A 20,230-nucleotide genomic window follows, 5' to 3' on the forward strand; every position below is an offset into this window, starting at 1 on the left:
TGCAAGGGAGTGGCCCAGGTCAGGGTCGCTGGCGTGGCCTGGGGCGCAGGAGACCCCGGGACGACCAAGACGCCTGTGTGGCCGGAGGCACCTGGGACTGCAGACTGGTGGGGCTGCCAGGTTTCCGGGAATGGGGGGGGCGGGGGGCGGCGGTGGTGGGGGCGCCGGGCTTGCAGTAGCGAAACAGGTGCCTGCTGGGGCGGCCGCGGGCTATGCGCCCCCGCACTCGACCCTGCAACACAGGGCTAGGCGCTGGTCGGCGGAGCCGGGTCTGCGCCGGCCCGCCCCCCGCCCCGCAGCCGGCGCGCCGTTCCGGGGCGTGTCCTCGGCCGCCCGGCTTCTATATAGCGGCCGGCTCGCCCCGGACCGCCCAGATGCGAGCGCAGCAGCTATTCCAAGCTGAGTGTCGGCCCTTGCCGGCCCCGCTCGTACAGCCTCGCTCAGCTCGCTGCCGCCCAGTCCCCGCGCCCCCCGGCCGGACGAGCATCCGGCCCCCGCGGCGGGCGCCATGCTGCGGGCACGCCCCGCGCTCTGGGCTGCGGCTTTGACCGCACTGACGTTGCTCCGCGGACCGCCGGCGGCACGAGCTGGGGCGGGCACGATGGGCGCCGGCCCAGTGGTGCGCTGCGAGCCGTGCGACGCGCGTGCCGTTGCCCAGTGCGCGCCGCCGCCCCCCTCGCCCCCGTGCGCCGAGCTGGTGCGCGAGCCGGGCTGCGGTTGCTGTCTCACGTGCGCGCTGCGCGAGGGTCAGCCTTGCGGCGTCTACACCGAGCGCTGTGGCTCCGGCCTCCGCTGCCAGCCGCCGCCTGGCGATCCGCGCCCGCTACAAGCGTTGTTGGACGGCCGCGGGCTCTGCGCCAACGCCAGCGCCGTCGGCCGCCTGCGCCCTTACCTGCTACCGTCCGCGTCAGGTGAGCTGCCCGCGCCAGATGCGCTGCCGAAGCGCAGCCCTGGGCTAAGGTCAGAGGTGGTGCCACTTCGTAGCTCTTCCCGCCCCAAGGGTTGTACATGGGAAAGCTGAAGCCTCAAGACTCGAGGGCGCTTGCCGGAGGTACCTTCCCGACCGGCCTTCTACTCTCTTCGTTCTTTGAGTTGCGAGTTCTTGTAAATTGTAAACCTCTTTAGGCGAAAACGGATTATAGATTCCCTGGGGAGGGAGGGAGCAGATTTGGAGGTTAGTGGTCAATGGGGAGGTCATGGACGGAGGAGACTCTCCGGCCATTCATGCAGGCGCCGCGCGGAAATGTGGGCGTGTACTGTGTGGCCCAATTCCGATTTGGGTTTCCCACGAGCTAAGAACGAATGTGTCCGCGCGGACGATTCTTGCGGACCTAGAGGCGCAGAGGACGGGACTGGGTGCATTTGGACCGGGAATGTGGGCAGGCACGTTGTAGAAAATGGTACCTGGCTTTAACAGTACTAAGATATGCACAGATCACAGTTTGCAAAGCAGTGTCCCGTCCAGGGTGTCCCAAAACCAGGGAGGTGGGAACCGGGTATATCTTCTGCAGTCGGACAACCTGACGTTCAGAAAAAAGTGACTCTGGAGGTGGCAGGTGTTCCTCTAACTTTGAAGCATGCTTAGCCAGCCTCAGTCCTGTGAGTGAAGAAGTTTCCACATCGCTGAAGGCGAGGAGAAAAAGCCCCCACCTCCAACCTCCAGCTGTACAGAGCACAGTAGGCTAGCCTCCACCCGCCCCAACATCCGTGGCTAGAAGGATGGAAGTCCCCTTCTAATTTCCCTCCGTGCAGGTTTCCTCTCCCAGGTGAGGCTATTTCCTCTCCAAGACTAGTGGAAAAGGTAAAATTACAACTGCCTAAAACTTACACTGGCTATAGTAGACTGTTAGAATTCCTGGGTGTGTTTGACACTCAGGGCAGTTGGGTCATTTGCTGTGTGTGTACTTCACTGCTACTGTGCATTTTTGGAAATTCAAAAGGTGATCTTAGAAGTTGTTACAGATATTATCATTTGGGGCCAGACTTTCATAGGCATTATGATTACTGTCATAGGATCTCTATAGTATAGGTTGATGTAGTTTATTATAAAATTACAAAAAGATCTAAGTGACTTCTCAAATTCGCTTGAGGGGGGAGAAGTAAATTTAAGTAAGTCAAAAGTTTAAGACCATTATCTGTGGCTTAAATGGAAGGGGTTGCTCTTTGTGCTTGTCAGCAGGCATTAGAAAGAAACCAAAAGAAATTACTCAAGAGTTCTTGAAAAAGAAATGCAAATACATTCATTTACATATTCTTAGCATTCCCCTTTGGCCCAGTACTTCCCTGAAAAGAGAAAACTAAGATGAAAGGAAATTGAAACCAAATTAAAAACTTACTGTATCAGATCTGAGCTGGTTGAATTTGTGCTTTCCCAGACACCAGACCCTTTGGGAACTTTGCCACTTCTCTTCAAGGAACTGTTTCTTTTCCTGGGTGAGGAAATCAGAACCAGAGGGAATGGGGACTTCTCCAAACTCCCCGGTGAGCACACCTGTCCAAAGAGCCTCCTGAAGAGAGAAGGGTTTCTGCAACAGAGCAGAGTATCTTTCAACCTTACTCAACCCTCCAGAAGCATTCTCCAAGCTAAAGCGAGACATTTGCTCCTCAGAGCCCGGAGCCAGAAGCCTTGGCGGGCTTCCAGGAGGGTGGGCAGGCTGCCATCTCGAGAGATGGATGTGTTCTCGGGAGGGTAGAGAACAGGTCAGCTGCAGCAGTACACTCGGCACCTCAGGTGTAGTAGACACGGGATCAGACAGTGAACTGAGCCCCACCTGGGAGGATGGCCTCAGGACACTGCTTGTCAGAGTGAAGCCATCCTGTGACAGATACGTGGCTACACAGAACCAGGCAAAAGGAAGGGGCTCTCTACTGGCCCTTCTCCCTTAACATCCCAGGTTCATCCAGGAAAAGAAATGGGCAGAGCATCCTGGCTCCACATCAGCTGTACATTTAGTCAGAGTCCTTGACATTCCAGTGGCATTGTGGACATTCCAATGCCCATAGCAAGTGTGTCTGCATTAGATCTACAGTCAGAGATCTGCAGGAAGTGGCTTCCTTCCCAGAGTGAAGCTCTTTGGCACAGAGGATTGTAAGCCTTGAGAGATGGAGATGTCCTTGTCCCCTCTGCTCCTGTGCAAAGGGGGTAGGAAGGACTTACCCAGGACAGTGCCCCAGGATGCACGGGGTCTGTGTAGCTCTCCTGAGTGTTCCAGACCCTACCTGGACAGTGAGTAAGAGATGCAACAGTGAACACCATATAGAACACTACCAGACAGGCCTCCTGAGTCCAGGTGCCTGAGGTAAAGCTGCTTTGCAGAGAATTCAGTTTCTCCATCTGAGCCCTTTACCTGGTAGCGCTTAGGACAGGCTGGAATCAGAATCCCTGGGGCTTGCTGACTCCCAGATGCTGCCATCACCCAAGTGCTTCTGATGCAGCAAGTCCAGGTGGGGCGAAGATATGCTTGTCCACAAGTCCCACACCCCCAGGAGGCCTGCTCTAAAGTAGCCCTACCAGAGTTCTGAATGGGCCTGAGCCTTCACTGACTCAGGTCTGGCCCCTCCTGGTGGAGGGTGAGAGATACGGAAAAGCTGAGAGCATGAAAAGCATTTTCTTCAGCAGCACGTATGTTGTAGAAGCACACCACATTTAATTTTTAAAAGATGACTTCTTGAGGCCAAGGGAGTACCATTCACCACTAATATTATGGAATAATACTTTACCGCGGTGTTTTTTCTAAACTTATTTGGAATTGTTGAGTCACGTTTCTGTATAGATCAGACTTGATCAAAATGGTAAGATTTTGAAAAGACGGTCATTAAATATCAATGACCGTCAAGTCTGTGCCTCCTTGTGTCCTCCAAGGAAATGGCAGTGAGTCGGAAGAAGACCACAGCATGGGGAGCACAGAGAACCAGGCTGGCCCCAGCACACACCGGGTGCCCGTCTCCAAATTCCACCCCATCCACACCAAGATGGATGTCATCAAGAAAGGTCATGCCAAGGACAGCCAGCGCTACAAGGTTGACTACGAGTCTCAGAGCACAGACACCCAGAACTTCTCCTCTGAGTCCAAGCGTGAGACAGAATACGTGAGAGCTTTTCTTCTTGCTGATGTGGGGGTGGGGCCACCTGGCCTGGGTATCCAGAGATCACAGGGTCACCATTACTCAAGAGCCCAGCAGTTACTCCAGTGGTCCTGCTGATGCACCAAGCAGCTGCAAGCCCTTCCTTACAGAAGGGATATTGACCCTCCCCTATGGCAGAGATCCCAGGAGAATCAGTGCACTGCTCTCCAGGCCTCGGCTGGGCAGAGCAGTGTTCTCACAAAGCTGGCCTCTTTTTGTCACTTGGCCTCTGAGTGTCCTGGCCTGTGTGTCCCTGTCCCAGTCCTGTAGCTTGCCCTGGGGAATCACAAGAGAGACAGGGCTGTGGTTGGCATCTGCACAGGAACGGTGACAACTAAATCAGACAAAAGATACTCGAGGAGCACGTGGTCAGTTCCCTGGGCGTCACAGGGTTTTATCAGACACAGAGTTCCCAGGTAACCCGTGCCTCCTCCCCAGGGGCCCTGCCGCCGGGAAATGGAAGACACGCTGAACCACCTCAAGTTCCTGAACATGCTCAGCCCCAGGGGCATCCACATTCCCAACTGCGACAAGAAGGGCTTCTACAAGAAAAAGCAGGTGAGCACCATCCAAGCAACTTGCTCCTATCCCTCCTCCACTGACATGGACGAGGGAACAGGCTTCCACCTGAGTCGTCTGGATGCAGCCCCTGCTCCCGCTCCTATCCCCTCCCCCCCCCACCACACCCAAGACCTGAGGAGCTTCACATGAGTGTCTTCTCACCGTCCATGACTCCTTCCCAACCCGCAGAACAGTGTAAGGCCTCCTGGGACCCCTGTACTAGCCGTGGAGGGACCAGGACATGTTAGCATTGCACCATGGAGGGACATTTTTTATCAGCAATTGTAGAGAATTCCCAAGAAGCCTGATGTGATGTCCTATGGCAGGAAGCTTCTTCTGAGGTCCCATGTTGGACCCTTATACACCCGTGCCTTCCTGATGGTGCCCAGCTGTACAGGATCAGACACATGGGAGATGTGTTCATTTGAAGGCACAGGGAGTGCACCTGTGTAGATTTCAGATCATGTTCTAACAGCATCTCAACTGACTTTTTAGTGGGACAACTCCTACCACAGTACCTACAGAATTAATCACAGAACAGCACAGCCATGTTCAAAGTGTTGGTAGTAGTGACCTCAATCAGAGGGCCCCATCCTGTTCAGTGATCACTGAACAGATCTCGTTGGCCTCTTTGTATATTTCTATTAATCACTTATTTAGCAGACTTACCCTGAGAAGGTACCACGTACACAGCTCAGGGCGTACGCTGAAAGACCCAGATGTGACAAGCACAGGGAAGATGGGGCATTGTCATGCCTCCCCCATTCAGCAGATAGACTTTGCAGGGCCAACAGGGTCCAGTGTCCACCCCTGTGAGACCCTGAGGGACACAAAACCACCAGGTCCCCTCGTTTTGGGGGGCACTCACATCCACCCATCACAGCCCCAGACACACGCTGTGCACACAAGGCCTTAATCAGTTGTGCTTTCTGAGGGTAGCAGAGACCACACTGGGAAGCCATCCTGGGTGCTGACCACCTGCCCCATTGATAGGACCCTCAAGGCAGGGCCTCCTCAGGGCTCATTTAATCTGTGCTCTGCCTGCAGTGCCGCCCTTCCAAGGGCAGGAAGCGGGGTTTCTGCTGGTGTGTGGATAAGTACGGGCAGCCCCTCCCGGGCTTCGACGTGAAGGGGAAAGGGGACGTGCACTGCTACAGCATGGAGAGCAAGTAGACTGTGGCCACGTAAGTGCTGGGGACTGGCAGATCCACAGGGGCACAGGACCCGGCCCTGGTGGGAGGGGACACCTGTAGATCCCAGGGGTGGTGGCCTACACACAAGACAGAGCTCTCAATCTGCCCGGACAAGAGCAGGAGGGAGGGTCTGTGGCCAGGTTGTCTGAGACACACCTCACATGCATGCTCCCACTGGGCTCTTCTGTCCATGGAATTTTCCAGGCAAGAATACTGGAATGGGTTGCCATTTCCTTCTCCAGGGAATCTTCCTAACCCAGGGATCGAACCCACATCTCTTGCATTTCCTGCATTGCAGGTGGATTCTTTACCACTGCGCCACCTGGGAAGAGACACTTTGCTTCATTTTATTTTATTTTATTTTTTTTTCCACTTTGCTTCATTTTAAAGAACTTACAACACTTAAACATTCTTACACATGCAGTGTAAGATTTCCAAAGTTAAGCTTTTCCCCCACGAGCCTCATGGTTCATTTAATTTCACATGTAAATTGTTTTCATTGTTGAAAGAATGAGTTTCTAAAAGATGGTAGCATTTTTTTTTCTGGTAAAATACATTACAGGTCTCCTGAGTCAATGACTTGTATCATTTTAATATAAAGTTTACTTAAATCTAATATGAATGGAGACGGGAATGGCAACCCACTCCAGTATTCTTGCCTGAGAAATCCCATGGATGGAAGAGCCTGGCGGGCTATACTCCATGGGGTCGCAAGAGTTGGACATGATTTAGTGACCAAACCACCAGCACCACCAAACATAAAATTGGCCTTGTCCTAATTATACTTTGTTTGGTGACACTCTTAAGAGCCACAGAAAAATCAGATCAGTAAGATGAAAGTGTATCTGATTGTAGTATAAAATACTGCTTTTAATGAAAGATCTTATCAAAAATTAGTATCACTTAAAGCCCATGAGTCATACTTAACACTGCACTATCGTAGAACAAAACTCCTCAAGCAACAGGTACCAGCCCCAGGTTTTAGCAATGATGGGAACAATGAACATGTTTTTGGTTGAACTTTTTGTTGAACTTTTGTTTTCAGGCTTTATGAAAGGTATTTCCTTTGCAAACTAGTGACTGGTTTTGACTTGTGATTTCCTTGATTTTTGAGCAAGCTCATTAATAAATGAATCATTTGCTAAAAAAAATAATATGAAAATGAAATTTCAAACCATCGTGTGAAAGAATAAAATCATATTTCATTTTGTTTTCTTTTCATAACTGAGAGCCATTGGGAGAAAAAAAAATATATTTCATGGTCTCAAGACAAATTTAAGTAAACAGAAGAAAATGTCATTTTTAGTGATCAGTTCTGTTTCCTTGCAAGTTAAAAAAAATAATTGAATTTTAGGGTGACTATGTTAGTGGACATCGTGGGCATCTCATGGAGTCCTCTGCTTCATTAAAAAGTGCAGGGTGAGCCCCTGCCCTGCCAAATGTGTGGGTGTCATGCCTGTTATCCCAGGGTGGGCGTTGAGACCTTTTGATTTTGGGGAGATTTATTTCAACACATTCCTTTTTCTTTCTGTTTTAGTTAATGTGGAGCTCAAATATGCCTTATTTTGCACAAAAGACTGCCAAGGACATGATCAGCAGCTGGCTACAGCCTCAACTTCTATTTCTTTTTGTGGTGAATTGATTTTTTTTTTTAAACCAAAGTTTAGAAAGAGATGTTTGAAATGCCTAGTTTTCTTCCACATGGTGAACCTGGCATCTTTCCACTTTCCAGTAGTCAGTGAAACGCAGTTTGATTTTTCTCGTTGCTTCCTATAAAAATACTTGTAAGCTCAAGCACGGTGCAGCCGTAAGCTCATGCTGCCCTGGGACCCTCCCCACCCATTCACCGCAGCCAACCCTCCACTTCATGCCTTAGCAACGCGTGTGGCTCATGTAGACGCGCTTCGTCTGCACTTGTAAGACGAGACAAGGCCTCATCAAGAAGAGGAACGCCCTGTCCTTTAATGCCTGCACATCCCGACACACCCACCCGGGGCTACCGGGGCCAGGGTCCCTGGACCAAGGAGATATTTTGTATCTTCAAGGGGCCTGCACTGCTTGGAAACAAGTGGAGAGAATCAAGTGGAATCTTGTTTGGAAAAAAAAAAAAATGACAAGAATGTTCTAGGGAACTCTGGAAACCGACAAAGGCGGGGATTTCTGACCCTTCTTTGTCAGGCAGCTTTCTGAAGACACGGGCTTTGCTGAAGCCCCATAGGGCAGGGGGGCAGGGCGACTTGCCAGAGGCATCACAAGTAATAGCCTGGCTCTCCAGATGACTGCGGAAAACAGTGTTTTCCCACTCAGCCATTCAAGAGCAAGTTTATTCTTGAAGATAAGCTCCTTGAAGGCAAAAAAGGTTTCTTTTCATTTCTCCCCTTTTGTCCTCCTTGGCACAGTATAAAAAATAATCATCCTGTATAACCTGGAAGACGAGTGGCTTGTTGGGGAGCCGGTCAGGGACGCTGGGAGCACAGAAAATCGCCCTTGCTTGGTGCACTTGGACTTCCTCCTTTTCTTTCTAAGTCACAAGTACACACAGAGTACCCTCTTCCTGACTGTTCACAGTGTATACGTCATCGTCCAAATATGATAGCACCTATACTAGATAATCCTAGATGAGTTGTAAGCATTGCTAGAGAATATAAACACAGCCACGACCGAGGGAGGGGGCTTGTGCACGGGGCTCGGCCACTCTCCTGGGGGCGCCCTCCCAAGTCTGCAGGAGAGCAGGGAGGGGTCCCTGGCCACCCCCCTGCAGCCTCTGGTTGGATCCATGCTGCACACAGCCCTCCTGGAGAACACAAAGGGATCTCAAAGATGTTCCGCCTACCTATTAGCTTTCCTTTATTTTTTTAATTAAGTTTTTGAGAAAAAAAAAGTATTTTTGAAAAGTTTGTCTTGCAATGTATTTATAAATAGTAAATAAAATTTTTACCATAAAGAAATCCCCCTTCCTCCAGTTTTTGTGTTACTAACTAACCAGAGGGCAGTGGGGTTCCGGCTGTAGTTGGAACTTTCCAGCTTTCCCTGCTTGCGTCTCTGGCAAGAGAACCCAAGGAGCCACCCCAGGGCTTTGCTGGTTACCCGTGGGGGCACTGGGTATGTCTGCAGTGAGCTGCTGGTTCTAGGAGGCCAGATTGCTGACCTGAGTGACCACCTGACCCTCGTGGCCTTATCCTGTTGTCCTGTCTGTCACCACTCCGGGCAGCCTTCCTGGCTGAGCAGAAGGCAGGGAACACTCTGGAGCGTTCAGCCACACATCCTGTCCTGTGATCCACTCAGCCAACCCCTCTCTAGTCTGCAGAAGGGAGGGGATGCAGCCAGAAAGGGATAGAAACCCCAGGAGACACTGGGCGGGGTTCCAGGATCTCCGTCCCCTCTCTGCAGCCTTGGAACAGTTGCCCCTTGTCACAGAGCCTCTTCAGGCAAAGTTCTGAGCCCGTGACTTCTGGGCATCAAAGGGTGAAGTGCACATCAAGCAATCTCCTGACCTGTTAGTAGAACATCTAAGGTGGGCCCTTTATCGCAGAGCTGTATGTGCTGAGCAGAGAGCTCTGTGGGTGCTCTGGGAACCGGGGGTGTGGGAGGTGGTCCTGGGGACCTGGGCAGGAACCTGGCAGGGCCTTTGGAGCCATTATGAGCTGTGAGCTGCTCAGGATGCTGAGTCTATAAGCCCTCTGGGCTTGTCTTCCTGGAAGCCCCCAAATCACATGCCCTTTCTTATCCTCATTCTCCACCTCCTTCCACACCTGTGGTCACCTTTTCTTCCAAATGCTCTCCTGCCACGTCCAGTAAGCATGCGAATTGCACCCACCTGGTTCTTCCCCATACCTTCCCTTCCTCAGTCACCTAGGTAGACCTTCCACCCTTAAGCTTCAGCTTTTACCAGCCCTGAGTGCAGGTCCCCAGCCACCACCCCCAAGGGCACAAGGAAATGAGTGAGGGGGCTCTCTACTCACCGAGGCCAAGGCCAGGTGTTGACCTTACCATGTTTCAACCAGAAAATCAACACACTAGGAACATCTCAATCACTGATGCTGACGTGGGTGTCATGAAACGGGGCTTCTCTGATGAGGCAACTTGTCCAGAGTCATTTTCTCATGTGGTCGAAACTTGAACCAACCATACTTGTACAGAAACTTAGCAGAAAGGCCTAATTGGAATGTGCCCAGAGACCACAAGGACATTTTAAACTGAAATAACCTCTGTAGAAAGGAATATTATGCCACTACTAAAATGCTTTTTATGTTAACAAGACATAAAAATGCTCATGGTGAAGTAAAGAAAAAGCAGAATGCAATTATGTATACACACACACACACACACACACACACACAACTGAATGGAAATACACCCAGATGGTAACCTGGTTATTCTTTGAATGTAGATAACATCCTTATTTTATTTCTGCTGCTGCTGCTGCTAAGTCGCTTCAGTCATGTCCGACTCTGTGCAACCCCATAGACAGCAGCCCACCAGGCTCCCCCGTCCTTGGGATTCTCCAGGCAAGAACCCTGGAGTGGATTGCCATTTCCTTCTCCAATGCATGAAAGTGAAAAGTGAAAGTGAAGTCGCTCAATCATGTCCGACTCTTAGCGACCCCATGGACTGCAGCCTACCGGCTCCTCCATCCATGGGATTTTCCAGGCGAGAGTACTGGAGTGGGGTGCCAATTGCCTTCTCCTATTTTATTTCTATTTCATTACAATTTCAACAACTTCCATAGTGAACATGAATGAATTCCTTTTATTTACCGGAGTATCCTGCTGGGGTGTGGGGGAGGGGTGGCCCACTGCCCAAGAAGGCATCTGCTCCCAAAGTTGGGGGTGGGGTGTCTGCCCTGTGGCCATCTCAGGCTCCCACTCCCACAACTCCAGCCCAGCCATACCCCCAGCACTGAGAATGGCCTGGCCTCCTCTCCCAGCCCCACATTCCACCAGTAATGTTGTCCACGTTTTCTATCCTAGAACCGTCTGTATGCAGAGAACAAAACCCAGGATCACTGCTCTTGTAGAGAAACAGTAAACAAGACAAAGCAAGTGGGCCGTGCAGCTGGTGGGGAGTGAGTGCAGGGGGACACAGGGGGATGAATAAGGTCCAAGGCATCATTGATGCTGTTTTCCCTTCCCTTTGTTACAAGCTTGGGTCCTTGGACTCCTTAATCAAGAGAAATTGATGAGAGGCCTGATGAGAAATTCAGGCTGGGGCTCCTGCTGCAGCACCAGGGTGTGAGAACAAGTAACAAGTGTCCTTGCTGCCTTCCTGAGATGGGTCAGGAGAGTGGGGTGAGCCTGTCCCTTAAATGGAATAAGGTTAGGGGCCGATAGGTGGGCTGGAGGGGTGGCTTAGGTGGTCCAGCCACCCCCTTGGTGTGCAGGGATCATGCGCAGTCCCCCACTTTTGCTCCCAGAACCTCAGAAATGGCAGCTGGGTTTTGGCCTTTTTGTATCTTGTTCAATCACTCAGTCATTTCTGACTCTTTGTGACCTCATGGACTGCAACACGCCAGGCTTACCTGTCCTTCACCATCTCCCGGAGCTTGCTCAAACTCATGTCCATTGAGTTGATGATGACATCCAACCATCTCATCCTCTGTCGTCCCCTTCTCCTCCTGCCTTCATGCTTTCTCAGCTTCAGGGTCTTTCCCAATGAGTCAGCTCTTCGCATTAGGTGGCCTAAGTATTGAAGCTTCGCTTCAGCATCAGTCCTTCCAATTCAGGATTGATCTCCTTTAGTATTGACTGGTTTGATCTCTTTGCAGTCCAAGGGACCCTCCAGTCTTCTCCAACACCACAGTTCAAAGGCATCAATTCTTCAACGCTCAGCCTTCTTTATGGTCCAACTCTCACACCCATACATGATTACTGGAAAAACCGTATCTTTGACTAGACAAGCCTTTGTTTTCAAAGTGATGTCTCTGCTTTTTAATACGCTAAGTTTGTCATAGCTTTTCTTCCACAGAGCAAGTGTCTTTTAATGTCATGGCTGCAGTCACCGTCCGCAGTGATTTGGAGCCCAGGAAAATAAAGTCTGTCCCTGTTTCCGTTTTTTTCCATCTATTTGCCATGGGGTGATGGAACTGGATGCCATGATCTTATTTTTTTGAAATGTTGAAATTTAAGCCAGCTTTTTCACTCTCCTCTTTCACCTTCATCAAGAGGCTCTTTCGTTGCTCTTTGCTTTCTGCCCTTAGTGTGATATCATCTTCATATCTGAGGTTGTTGATATTTCCCCTGGCAATCTCGGTTCCAGCTTGTGATTCATCTTTAATTTCTTTCAAAGCTATTTTGTAGTTTTCAGAATACAAATTTTGTATTTCTCTTGTTAAATATACTACTAAGTATTTCATTCTTTTTGACACTATTGTGAGTGAAATTTTCTTAATTTCATTTTTTGATTGTTGCAAGCAATTAATTTTTATATATTGACTCTGTATCATTTATTAGTTCTAATAATCTTTTAGTGGATTTCTTAGAATTTTTTATGTATAAGATCATGTCATCTTCAAACAGATATAGCTCTACTTCTTCCTGTATCTAGATGCCTTATATTTCTTTCTCTTGCCTAACTGACCTGACTAGCACCTCCCACACAATGTAAGCAAAGTCATGAGAGCAGACATGCTTGTCTTGTTTCTGATTTTAGGGGAAAAGCATATAGACTTTCACCATTAACCATGATGTCAGCTGTGGTGTTTTCCAAGATGCCTTTTGTCCGCTTGAAGAAGTTTCCTTCTGTTCCTGGTTTGTCAAGTGTTTTTATCATGAAAAGATGTTGGATAGTATCAAATACTTTTTCTGAGCCTATTGAGATGATCTGTGGGGGTTTTTTTATTTTATTTGTATGGTTTATTACGTTAGTTGATTTTAGGATATTAAAACAACCATGCCTTCCTGAGGTAAATCCCACGTGATTACAGTGAATGATTATTCTAACACGTTGCTGGACTTAGTTTGCTAGTATTTTGTTGAGAATTTTTGTGCCCATAGTCACAGGAGGTTTGGGGCTGTAGTTTTCTTTTCTCATGATGTCTTTGTCTAGTGTGGAATCAAGGTAAAACTTTAATGCATGTAGGCTTTAAAATGAATTGAGAAGTGTTCTCCCATCTTCTAAATTTTGGAAGAGTTTGTAAAGAATTTGTAGTCTTTAAGTGTTTGGTAGAATTCTTCAAAGAAGCCATCTGGGTCTGGGCTTTTATTAATGGGCAGTTTTTTCTTTTCCTAATTCAATCATTTCACTGGTTACAGGTCTAATCAGATAGTCTATTTCTTCTTGTGTCCATTTTGGTAGTTCATGTGGCTCTAAAATGTTTCCATTTCATCTCAGTAATCCAATTTGTTCGTGTACAGTTGTTCATAGTATTCCTTTATAATCCTTTTTATTTTTGTAAAATCAGGGGTAAGGCCACCTCTTTCATTTCTGATTCTACTTACTGGAGTCTTTTTTCTTGGTCAGAAGAGCTAAAGATTTGCCAATCATGTAGATCTTTTCAAAGAATAAGTTTTGATTTCACTGATTTTTCTCAATTGATTTTCTATTCTCTATTTATTCATTTATTTCCCTCTAATCTTTCTTATTTCCTTGCTTCTGCTAGATTTAGATTTGGTTTCACCTTCCTTTTCCAGTGTCCTAAAGTTTTTTGAGATTTTTTTTCTTAATAGGGGCATGTCCAGCTGTAAATTTCCTTCTAAGCACTGCTCTAGCTGCCTCAGATTTGACGGAGTCCCAGGCTCAGGAAGTAGGGACATGTTATCCCAATTTAGACCCATAGAGTCAAAAGCATGAAAACCAGGGAGAGTTTCCATTGGTACCTTCTTCCTCTGCTGGCTGTGAGGACTAAGAGCAGCAGCGCTCCAGAACTGACGCAGCCACAGAAACCATCCTGTTAATAATGCTTATGGCCTGGATCAGACATGGAAGAGTTTCCAAACACATCTGGGGCAGAGGTCCTTCTGTCCCGCCAAGGAGCTGTCCCCATAGCCAATGCCCCCAGACACCTGTGTGCACCCATGGGACTTGCTGTTGTGACTACGTTCTCCACACGTAGGTGCACAACTTCTACCAGTGAACAGAGAGAGCTGCCCTGTATATCAATAGGACTGACCCAAGGGAGCTGCTGAGAGGTTGCTGGAGAATCAGGTGGACACAACAAGAAAAGATGCGGTAGGGGCACTGAAATCGCGAAGGACCCTTAACTCAGATGCCCTCACAAATGCCCATCAGCTCCTGATTCGTTTGAGAGAAACTGGAGCTAGAAATATAAGACACGGTGGCCAGTTATGCCTGATCCATGAGAGCATGTTCAAAAGCCTTGGGACTGGACAGGGCTGGGCCCCGCATCTAAGACAATATTGATACTTCTATAGTTCAACTGATACTTTCAATTAAACACCTAAGCAAGGCGGATGAAAGCCCCCAACTTCGGCTGAGATGAGGACCTCTATAGGCCCTGCTGTGATGGTGCCTTCAAGTTTAGAGTTGAGTCCTTTCAGTTTTGCCCAGAAGATACCTCCCACACGTCATGGGAAGGGAAGTCCACCTTCCCCCAGCTCTGCTCCCAAGTCAGGCCCTCAAGCTGGGTCCTACAGGGGTTTCATGAAGGCTCAAGTGCTGAGAATGCTTCCACTGCCATCGTGGGATAATGGGGACCACGATGCTGTACACTTTTACCAGGGTGGGATGAGGCTATCTATGGTTGACTCACATCAGACTGACTGGTACAATTTAAATGATGAGTCTGAGAGCTGAGTTCACAGGGAGCCCTGGGGACCGGGCAGAGGGAGGGTAGCAGACATGGGGTCAGAGAGTGAAGGGGCAGACCCAAGATGGGGAGCCCAGACCAGGTAGGGACCTGGTGGGATCCACTAGGAGCGATGAGATGCCCATCCAGAGGAGACAAGGAAGGAGCAGTCAGCAGGGCAGGCAGGAATGAGGAAGGGGCGGTGTCAGGAAAAGCAAGCAGAGAATAGTTAAAGAAAGAAAGAAATCCACAAAACAGAGGACTCACGCTGTGAGCTCAGGGCTTAGTCAGGCAGACAGAGGGGCAAACGGTGCCATCATGGAGGACACCACTGGAGCCTGCAGGGGACAGGGTCTGGGCAGAGTCAGGGAACAGACAGGTGAGGGGGAGGTTAAGGAAGTGATTCTATTTTGCACCGAAGATGGGAGAAACCCTGGGCTGTTTTCAAGAGGAAGGGGAAGAGCTAGTGGAGAGGTTAGGGCTTGCAAAGGGAAGGGTGCCCGGGGCAGCGGGGTGGGCAGAGCAGACCTGCCAGCTGTGGGAGCAAGAAGCCTGCAGACTGTAATCACCAATGCTGCACAAGGAAGGGGCAGGCTGGAGGACAGAAGGGATTCAGGAAGGAAGAATTATGTTCAACCAAGGTCCACCACGGTAGCAATGTTCCAGGGTGGGACATTTATTCCAATGTTTACACTGTGTTCCCATGTTTGACAATATACCCAATGCATATTTTAACATTTAATGACATCATCACATGTAACTTTGACTACATAATCAACATTTAAGTTTCCCTGCCAATTTACGCTAGACATGGTAAATAAAGTAAATCATTCTTACATGCAGCTTAAACATTCTCCATTGAACCACTTGAAAAAAAATCATTGCTACTTGCTAGGCAGTATTTTCCTATGCTCTTTAAGACAGAAGCATGAACCTCTGAAGAGCTAAAATACAAGTATTTACATACAACATGATGGGAAGTGTTTCATGATATATAAATTAATATAACACAAGTTACTGTGTAGAAAAAATAAATTTATGGTGAATAAATAAACTACAAGTAGTATGTGGAGTATAAAAAAGTAATTCCTACATATATATACATATACATCTCTCTATATAAAAGTGTGTGTGTATTTCAGACTATAAATATACTATGTACTTAAATATTTCATGTGCCGGAATTCAATCATATTGCATCTGTTTTCAGTTCTGTAAGTTAAAATACTGTTGGCATTTGGGGTCCCCTCTGACGGCCACAGACCCCAAGATCCTCTTCCCACTCCAAGGGTAGACACACCAACAGAGCCCAGGCTCTCCCTCCAGCGACGTCTCACACTGCAAAGAGAAGGAGCAAGGTCAAGAGCAGGCCCAGGGAAGCTGAGGGGGAGGGGGAGTTCTGTGCTGCCCAGCTGAGAACCAACCGTGAGCAACCCCGCTGCCACCAAACTGGCTGTGACCATGACTGAGGGCAAATCCTACATCACAATGGAAGCAAAGATCAAGTGGCCAGTGCAATAAGGACGTCAGGTGTGTGTTGAATGGTATAGCATGTGTGCAACTGTCTGCTTCACAGCCCATACATCAGAGCTTCTGAGCCCAGAGGGAGCCTGTCCGTGCATGGCAGACCTTCCCTGACAAATTCCTCATCTGTTACAAAGCACTTCCTGGTCCTCAGTTTCCTCCAGAAATATTCACAGAATCTGGGCTTCACTGAGTCTGAAACTGCTCTTCAAAATTAGGTCTTGGTTTGTTAATCTCATTTATTATCCAAGAAACAATGCTATTGTATTGAATTAGAAAGTTCATTTATTTTCCTTTGTAGGGAGAAAAATGTGAGAGATGTCAAAGCAGATAATCATTTTCCTAAGTAGAATTGTCCCCTTCCTCTCTATTATGGTGAGAAACTGAGATCCTGAGGGGCCTGTGAAGGTCCCCACCTGCTCATACTTGCTGGATGACGGAATAATGCTCAGCCCAGGACCCCTGAGTCTCGTGTCCCCCACTGACTGTAAGCACCAAGCTGATCTTCAGGCTCCCAGGGGCTAGTGGCTCCTAGTCCCAGAGAAATCAGTCTTACATGATATGATCAGTTATGGGGCTTCACGGTACTTACTTGGAGCTGGACACCCTGTTCACTGAAAGACTGGCTTAGCAGATGTGTGAGTAGCAGGGCCCATCCTGTGAGGATGCACATACCTGTTTGCTGTGATAGAATCCATTCTTGTTGCAGTTTGGCAGATAAAATTTGTAAAGTTTGTCTCCTGCCTTCTGCTGCTCCCTGGCTAATCTGTCCAGCACTTTGTAGAGTTCTCGCTGGCAGGGCTCCTAAAAGGATAAATTGACATTGGGATAAAGGACAGTGTACTGTCAGCCTCAAGTGGAGGTGAGGAGTGAATGCAGAAGGTTTTGTGTGGGCTCTGAGCACAGGCCTGGACTCACCTTCCCTGGGCCTCACTCTCTCACCTGTAGAAGGAGGGTGGCTAATCTCTGTCCTGAATTGTTAACATAAAAGATGGGAACCCCATGCCCTCCCTCCTGAACATTTGCTAAGCACCTAAAGGAGTCAAGAGCATCACTAACCCCATGAGCTCTCTGACTCTCCTGCCTCCCCTCCCCACCATGGATAATTCTGCCACCAGTCATCTGGGCACAACTTTGTGAATGGAGAACTTAGTAGCAGAGGCTTCTAAATTTTGTACAACTTTCCTCTACCAGGTTAGTTCACGTAAGCCAAATTCATTGAGGATTAAGGTATTCATTTGAACAATCTGAAATAAGGATGAACTTTTCCCTATTGTTATCATTTCCAGATGAAACTCTGAAGTGCCTAGAAAACAGTTCAATCCTCACTTCTCTGACGATGCCTGTTTGCAGAAGAGATTTTTGGTTTCACAAATGAACCCTCACTCCAACTCTGATTATTTGTCGCCCTCAAGTGGTAGAACTGAAAACAGACACCAATTAAGATGCCACCCGGAGTTTGTGTTTAATGGGGACAGAGTTTTCATTTGGGAAGATGAAAAGGTTCTCAAGATGGACAGTGGAGACAGTGGCAGAATAATGTGAATGTACTTAAAGCCAGTAGACTTTATACTTTAAGATGGTTAAAGGGCTAACTTTTGTGTTATGAATATTTTAACACAATTTCTTAAAAGTGGGGAAGAAGATGCGACCGGAGCGGAAGATAAGAACAGCTTAGCGCTCTTTAGACACTGCTAGTCTGACACCCTTATTTTAGAGATGACCTCAGAGACATGAAGTAATGCATCGAAAGTTGCACAGCATGGACTGCATTTTCTTTCTATCCAGAAGGTTCCTTTGTTGAAACTGAGAAATGTCTGCTAGGCTTTGGGGAAGTATGTGCTGCTCGCCAGGGCTCAGGACCAAACTGGCAGGGCCCAGCAGGTTCAAGCTAGAGGTTCCACCTGCTTCAAGGGTCTCACCTTCCACTTCTTGACGTCACTGATCTCAAGAGCCCTCAAGCTCTCATAATTACTGATGGCATTCCAGAGGATGGGCAGGTCCTCACTGGACTCGGCCATCAAGTGGAAATTGTCCAGAAGCTGCTCCTGAGTTATCTCTGAGCTCTCTGGGGACACATTCTCTGGGCTGGTGGTGTCTTTTGTATCTGAAAATGGAAAAACAAAAGCCCATGAGCCCCCCTCACCGAAGCATCTGCATTTGTGACCCCCTGAAGTTGCTTGCCTTTCCACAAAAGCAAATGGGGACAGGATGGGCATACTGACCCAGAGTTTTGCCTACTTCATCTTTAAAGGAACTTTTAGTGGTTTGGGGTAGAGGGGTAACCCAACAGTAATACAAAAGGCAAGAGTACCCTGTGATTCTGCTTCTAATGTAGCCAAATGCACATTTGTCAAAGCCTGGGAAGAGCCCTGAGAAAGCCATGGGTTACAGTTCAAAGAGAGAAGGAAATGGCAACCCACTCCAATATTGCCTGGACAATCCCATGGACAGAGGAGCCTGGTGGGCTATAGCCCATGGGGTTGCAAGAGTTGGACATGACTAGCGACTAAACCACAATTCAAAGCCTCACCCCATCCTCTTCTTTTCCATCCATAAAATGGACATTTTAGTAATTCCCTATGAACAGGTGGTAGGATTCATTCAGAGGTGGGGTCTAGACTGCAGTTCTACCCTCTTCTTTTCCAGGGACTCTGCCTTCCCACAGTCAAAGTGACTTCTTTGCAACCCTGGAAAGAGGAGAGAGGGTCACCAGATTTCACACAGAGAGTCCTAAGGTTTGGGTTTGGTACATGGACAGAATGATGGAGAACTGGCTCTCCTGTGGGACTCCCCTGGAGTGGGGGTGCCCTATCCTTTGAGGGCCACGGAGATGACTCTATTTCATTGACTCTGAAGGCAGAGAACCAGAAGAAAAACCATCTCCCCTCCAGCAGATCCCCATCAGGACAAAGAGCCACAGAATGGCTCCAAGAATCACAGAACCACACTGGACACGCAGCTGCCGGGACAGGGAGGTAGGGAGAGAGGGTAGAGAAGGGGGTATTTCCTCTGCTTCCCACTACAAATAAATCACTGCTAAATTCAGGAAAGCTCTAACTGTCAAGTTCTGAGCAGGCGGCACACATATCAAACACCATTTTTCTATGGCAATGAATGCAAGTGATGTTTTTAACCTAAACTTTCACATTATGTTCTGTAAACATCTGGTAAGCACATAACGGTCTGCACAGGACGTATATTACAAAGGACATTCCAAACACTTCCCCGGAGGTCAGCAGGATGGGCTCCCACTGCACGCCTTCTGGAAAATGGCAAAGAGGAGAGCCAGGGGCACCTGGAGTGGCACCCACTGCCTGGGCATCCCCATGACCTCCCTCCTTTCTCCTGTCCAGGTTTCTATAGATCAGTGGGCTGCCAAGGGGGGTCTGGGCTCCCTCCCCACTCTCTCACCAAGCTGTGTGTGTCCTCCTAATCCTGAGCGCCCCTGCAGGACCACACAACAATAGAGTTCATCTGGGCGACTTAAAACCCTTTCCCCTTCCATGCTTTGGCTGTAAGCTCTGAGCTTGGCCGGGTTTGCTCTCTACTGGCTTTGGTGGAGCACCCTTCCCTGCCTTGCCCGAGCCTCCTACCCAATCTGTCCCAGGGGAGGAACCCAGGTAGTACCTGTAGCCTCATCGCTGGGCGTGGTCATGCAGGCGCCCTGGCCTCGGGTGAGGGCGTGCAGGGGCCTGGGCTCCCCCGGGAGGGCGCGGCAGCTGAGCCCGCGAGCGCAGCGAGCAGTGGCCACACCGCATGCGGCTCCGAGAGGCAGGGCGCACATCGGGCAGCAGCCGCAGCCCGCGGACCGGGTGAGTTCCGGGCAGGAGGCGGGCACGGGAGGGCAGAGCGCCATCCTCTCGGCGGAGCAGGGCGCACAGCGCCAGGGTTGGGGAGCTCCGACCGTCGCGCCGAGCTGAACGGCCAGCGATAGCAGAAGCGGCCAGGCTCGGACAGCAAGGACTTCGGGCATCGCCAGCGGTGGGTGGCAGACAGGAACCGGCGCTCACTGGGCGGTAGGGGCGGCTCGGTTGGCGGATGCTGCCTGAGTGGTGGCGGTGGCGCAGGAGCGGTGGCCGAT

General features: G+C 49.2%; 2 protein-coding genes across 2 annotated transcripts; one reads left to right on the top strand and one right to left on the bottom strand.

The window, feature by feature from the left end:
- Positions 1-372: 372 nt before the first annotated feature.
- IGFBP3 (insulin like growth factor binding protein 3) lies at positions 373-8,827 on the top strand. The gene is given in 5 exon segments (NM_174556.1): positions 373-911; positions 3,863-4,089; positions 4,564-4,683; positions 5,734-5,870; positions 7,417-8,827. Coding segments are annotated over 4 exon segments (876 nt in total). The 5' UTR covers positions 373-508; the 3' UTR covers positions 5,860-5,870; positions 7,417-8,827.
- A 6,451-nt stretch (positions 8,828-15,278) lies between these two features.
- IGFBP1 (insulin like growth factor binding protein 1) lies at positions 15,279-20,230 on the bottom strand. Its single transcript, NM_174554.3, has 4 exons — positions 19,777-20,230; positions 18,069-18,253; positions 16,822-16,950; positions 15,279-15,960 (listed from the first exon to the last, which is right to left on the bottom strand). The coding sequence occupies exons 1-4, from the start codon at positions 20,120-20,122 to the stop codon at positions 15,829-15,831; spliced, it is 792 nt and encodes a 263-aa protein (NP_776979.2). The 5' UTR covers positions 20,123-20,230; the 3' UTR covers positions 15,279-15,828.

This window comes from Bos taurus, chromosome 4 (assembly GCF_002263795.3).
Source record: "Bos taurus isolate L1 Dominette 01449 registration number 42190680 breed Hereford chromosome 4, ARS-UCD2.0, whole genome shotgun sequence".
In the NCBI taxonomy this organism is placed as follows: domain Eukaryota; kingdom Metazoa; phylum Chordata; class Mammalia; order Artiodactyla; family Bovidae; genus Bos; species Bos taurus.